At 35.7% G+C, this 4,416-nt stretch overlaps 1 protein-coding gene across 1 annotated transcript; it reads right to left on the bottom strand.

Moving 5' to 3' along the window:
- Nucleotides 1-473: 473 nt before the first annotated feature.
- On the bottom strand, nt 474-4,134 carry LOC133797623 (phosphatidate cytidylyltransferase 4, chloroplastic-like). The gene is made up of 7 exons (XM_062235590.1): nt 3,671-4,134; nt 2,946-3,247; nt 2,457-2,647; nt 2,072-2,196; nt 1,427-1,560; nt 1,136-1,251; nt 474-1,034 (listed from the first exon to the last, which is right to left on the bottom strand). Exons 1-7 carry the CDS (start codon nt 3,992-3,994, stop codon nt 943-945), a joined length of 1,284 nt encoding a protein of 427 aa, XP_062091574.1. The 5' UTR covers nt 3,995-4,134; the 3' UTR covers nt 474-942.
- Between the last annotated feature and the right edge of the window lie 282 nt (nt 4,135-4,416).

Here is a 4,416-nt window from a genome sequence, read left to right as displayed (position 1 = left end):
CGTAGAAGAACATTTGTTGTCGTTATATTAGTAAGTTAATCATATCATTCTGATATTAAAAATGTACTTATTTTATCTTAACTCTTTTTAGAGAAATTTACATCAAGTTTTCTATGGTTGTGTTAGTATATCATATTTCATGAACTTCAAAACATTAAACAATTCACCAATCCCAAATTTTAGCAGAACTTTATTATTGAGCAACAATAGTTTCAACTGTGAAATGAAATGTCTTGCTTAAGTTAATGAGCAATGTGGGAGTGGGACCAAGTGAAGTGAGGGACCCTGACTGTAGTACAAAAAGGTGTGCTGAGTTGTGCTTTTATCAGAAGTCTACAACATTTGATATTAATTTGCTATAAAAATGTGATGAATAGGTTTCTGCGCAATTAATTGTGAACATTGGGTTTGGTGTTAGAGACTTTAGTCCATGTTATGCCAAGTAAAAGAGAAGCTAGAAGTAATAAAAGAAAAACAAACAAAGAAGATTTTATTGAAGAATTTCAAGAGAGTGAAAAGAAGATGATGAATATGTAGACTAAACTAGCCTCTTCAGTTATTATTGGCTACTGTATATATCAACAAACTGACCTCTGGCTCTGGTTAGTCTCGGCCACAAGTGTTCTCCTCCAAGTCCAGAAAGAGATCTCTTTAACATTCTATCAGGTGGAGTTAAAAACCTTGTCACCAAATCCCCTCTCAGGCAAGAAAGGGTATATAGAAATGCTTTTCTAGGATGAGATTGATTTATTCCAATTCCTGGTGGAGCACCTAAAACATAGAGTTATTTTTAAGAGAGAGATTTCTTCCAGCTTCAAGTTTATTTGACTAATTGTTCTGTCCGATGCAGCCATCCAAAATGAGAAAACCCCAGAAAATTTTTCTGATCAAACTTTGATTCTTCACTTATAATTTCACCTTTGAGAGTGATTGTTATTTGATTCAAACTCCATAAAGTGGCAGAAAGATTTTGACAAAAGAGTATGCAAGTGCACCTGTAAAAACATAACTGTCTACCCTATCTAGTATTCCTCCTGCACACCATTACCAAGAAACAGATAGAAAATTTCTTAGATGGAATTCTTTAATAAAGAATAGGAAAGAATTAATACAGCCACACAAGAAAAATCATTACCATGTCCAGGTATAAGAGATCCGGAGTCTTTTACACCCGCATCACGTTTTATCATTGATTCAGTAAGATCGCCAAAAACAGACCCGATGAAATTGAGAAACCCAAAAGCTATTGCACTGAAATGAAACAAAAACAAGCATTCAATTACAAATGAAATGATATGAAGAATTTCACACATAATATGCACGATCATCGAAGGGACCCCAAAAAATTGCATTCTTAATTTAGCAAGAGGGGATATCAGAGAATACAAAATAACTTTAAAGAAAGCAGCAGTAGAAGATTTTGTACCTCAGCATGGATTTAGGCCAGCAAAGAATCTTTGATAAAACAACAGAAGTGGCTATACAACCACCCAAGCCTGCAATTGTTCCCTCCCATGTCTTCTTTGGACTAACACTAATAAGCGGTGTCCTACCAAATGCCTGCATTAGAATTAACACTATTTCAAGGAATGCAGCTTAATCAATTTGTTTTAGACAAGTCCTTCATAAATTGCTTCACTGATAAAGCATAAAAGGCTGAAGCAACTAGAAAATGCATGATCTTGAGTATGACTAGTTCTTGATCAAATTTAGTTTCCATGGTTCAGTTTCGAGTTGGAAATTTCACCAAGATATGTACTCCCACAACTATGGATATCCAGAGCCACTCTGATGGCAGAGCTCAAAATTACAAGGGCCATTTAAATAAACCTTTTCTTTTTTTGTGATACAATGGGGATTTGATCCCCTCCCACCTACCACACACACTCACAAACCCAACCACTTGAGCTAGCCTCAAGTGGCCATTGAAAGAATACTTTTCACAAGTATAAAAATAACAAAGCCTCGGTTGCAGTTATATGAGATCAAAAAATGAAATTATGATATCTTCACCAGATATTATTTTTGATAAGACACAAGTAAAGTAGAGAAACTTTGAATGACTGAATACCTTGCCACCCAGAAATGCGCAGGTGTCAGCTGCAATGATGCTACTGATAGAGATTAAGGTTGCAACAAGGCCAATTGTCCAGTGAGTTGGCCCACCAAGAAGAGTAGGCCATGACGCTCCTATTGCTGCCAAAAAGTGATAAGGAATTTTGGTTATACAATACAAGGAAATGATGAAAAGCGCAATACTAAACTATTCACTAGGCCACATATGAATTAACATATACACAGAACATGCATTACTGGCACAATTCCAAACCATTAATCTTTGCTTAATCCACTATGCATATAAAGTCAAGAGAGTGACAAGATAAAAGCTACAAAAGGCATGGCCTATATGATGAGTCAGCCAAATTTTAAATAAGTGCATATATTAAACCCCTTACTAGTGTTTAAGGCTGGCACTGCCAGACCGCATCGAAGCTTGACCCAGAAACAAGGAAGATATCCACAATAAAATAGGCCAAACATGGTACTACTAAGCTGTGAAAAACGAGGATTTCCTCTCTGTAAAAGAAGTGCCATAGCCACAATAAAGGCAGCTGATGTCACAGAAACATCAATGTGACCAAAATACCTGGAATAAAAAAATGAAACAGGTATCACCAAACGATATACATTTACTTTATATACCAGGTTTCCCTGTAGTAATTATCATTAATAATATACCAGGTTGTCCCCTTAACCTATACCCTGTTTAACTTTGCACATAATAAATAAAGGTTTCTTCTTATTAGAATGAAATAGCGATCCTCAATGGCATTTTCTGCATCTTACAATCTCTAAATAGGATTGATTACGAGAGAAAAGCAGCAAAAATCAACAAGAAAACAAAAAACATAAATAAATAAATAAAAGGCTTTTACTGATCATACAAGGTGAGTATGGGCATGAGAGCACAAATGACAGAGCAGGTTCGTGAAACATATCGCGGAGGAGGAGTCATTCCTGAAGTTATTCCACGACTTCTAACCAATTCAAAATACTCTCGAGAACCAACAAAGATGGCAGCAGCAAAAGCCACAGTAAAAACCCATCCTCCAGCCAACACCACGGCCCCTACACTAATTCCTATTCCAAGTCCGAAAACAATTCTCTTCTTTAACTGGCTTGCTTTCTGTTGGCTCTCTGAAGCCGTATCCACACTCATTGATTTTGTTTGGCCTTTGTCAACTTCCTACAACATACCCATTTCAGCATATCTTTTCAATAATTACACATGTGTGCCACCAAAACACCAGAATATAAGTTGTGAACAAGTTCAATCTAACTGAATTCCACCCGTTAAAGAAATATACACATTCTTAATTCAGCCATTGCAAAATAAAATAGTAAGTGAAAATTTCTTTAAACACCATAAATATCACAACTTTTCCATCTTTATCAACCAGTTGAACCGAAAATAACAAACATTTCAAACTTTCCAAGCTCCATATCAGTATACTTATCCTAAAACTAATCTTTTAATAGGGGAAAAAACCATCTTAGAACTCTCTAAATTTATCCAAATCTACAACTTTATTAAAGAAAATATATTGACCCATGTTCCTAATCAACTCAAAGACCATAAAAGAATGTTTCGGTTTCGTTCGAAACAAACCTGTTCGACATTATCACCGTTAAGGCTGCCCGGCTGGGCTGGAGCGAAAGCAGTAATGAATCGTCGGCGGGGCGAGACGACGCCTTTTCGGCTAAACCAAAAGGTCCGTTTAGCTTTCGAGCCGTCCAGGAACAAACCCATTTGACCGAAATTGGCGCTGACCCGAGAAAAAATGATGGGTTTCGAAGGGAGTGGGCGACATGGGCAGGCGCGAAGGGGCGAGAAAGAGAAGGGGATAAGCTTGTAACGGTCGAGTTCCACGTAGGAAGACGTCGTCGCCATGAGAGGATGAAGCTCCGAGGTTGAATTTAGGAGCGTCTTCATTGATGAAAGTTGAATCTTTAGGACATCGAATGCTCTTCCTGTCGCATAGGTGAGCAAATAATGAGGATGTTGTTCAAACAGGCCTCGTTTGGAGCTGTCGATGGGATTTTTTTCGATGATTTCATTGTGAAAAAACTTGTACCATAAAATAAATTTATAAATAATAAATGAAATGTGTGCTTTGTGAGTTTTTGTTTTTGACTAGTAATAATATATAAAATTAGGAAACTTTACAAAAAAAATATATATAAAGTGTTATTTTAAAAAATATCGTTAATATTCTTTTATTTTATTCTTTAAAATATAAACTAACAGACTAAATTAGCAATATATTGCATATGTGTTTCATTATTTTTTTAAAAAAAATTATATCTTTCAAATAATATATTATATTATTTAGAAAAATTTGCAGTAAAAATAGT

This window comes from Humulus lupulus, chromosome 8, assembly GCF_963169125.1.
Source record: "Humulus lupulus chromosome 8, drHumLupu1.1, whole genome shotgun sequence".
NCBI classification, from domain to species: Eukaryota; Viridiplantae; Streptophyta; class Magnoliopsida; order Rosales; family Cannabaceae; genus Humulus; species Humulus lupulus.
This window is presented reverse-complemented; position numbering and strand designations above follow the sequence as displayed.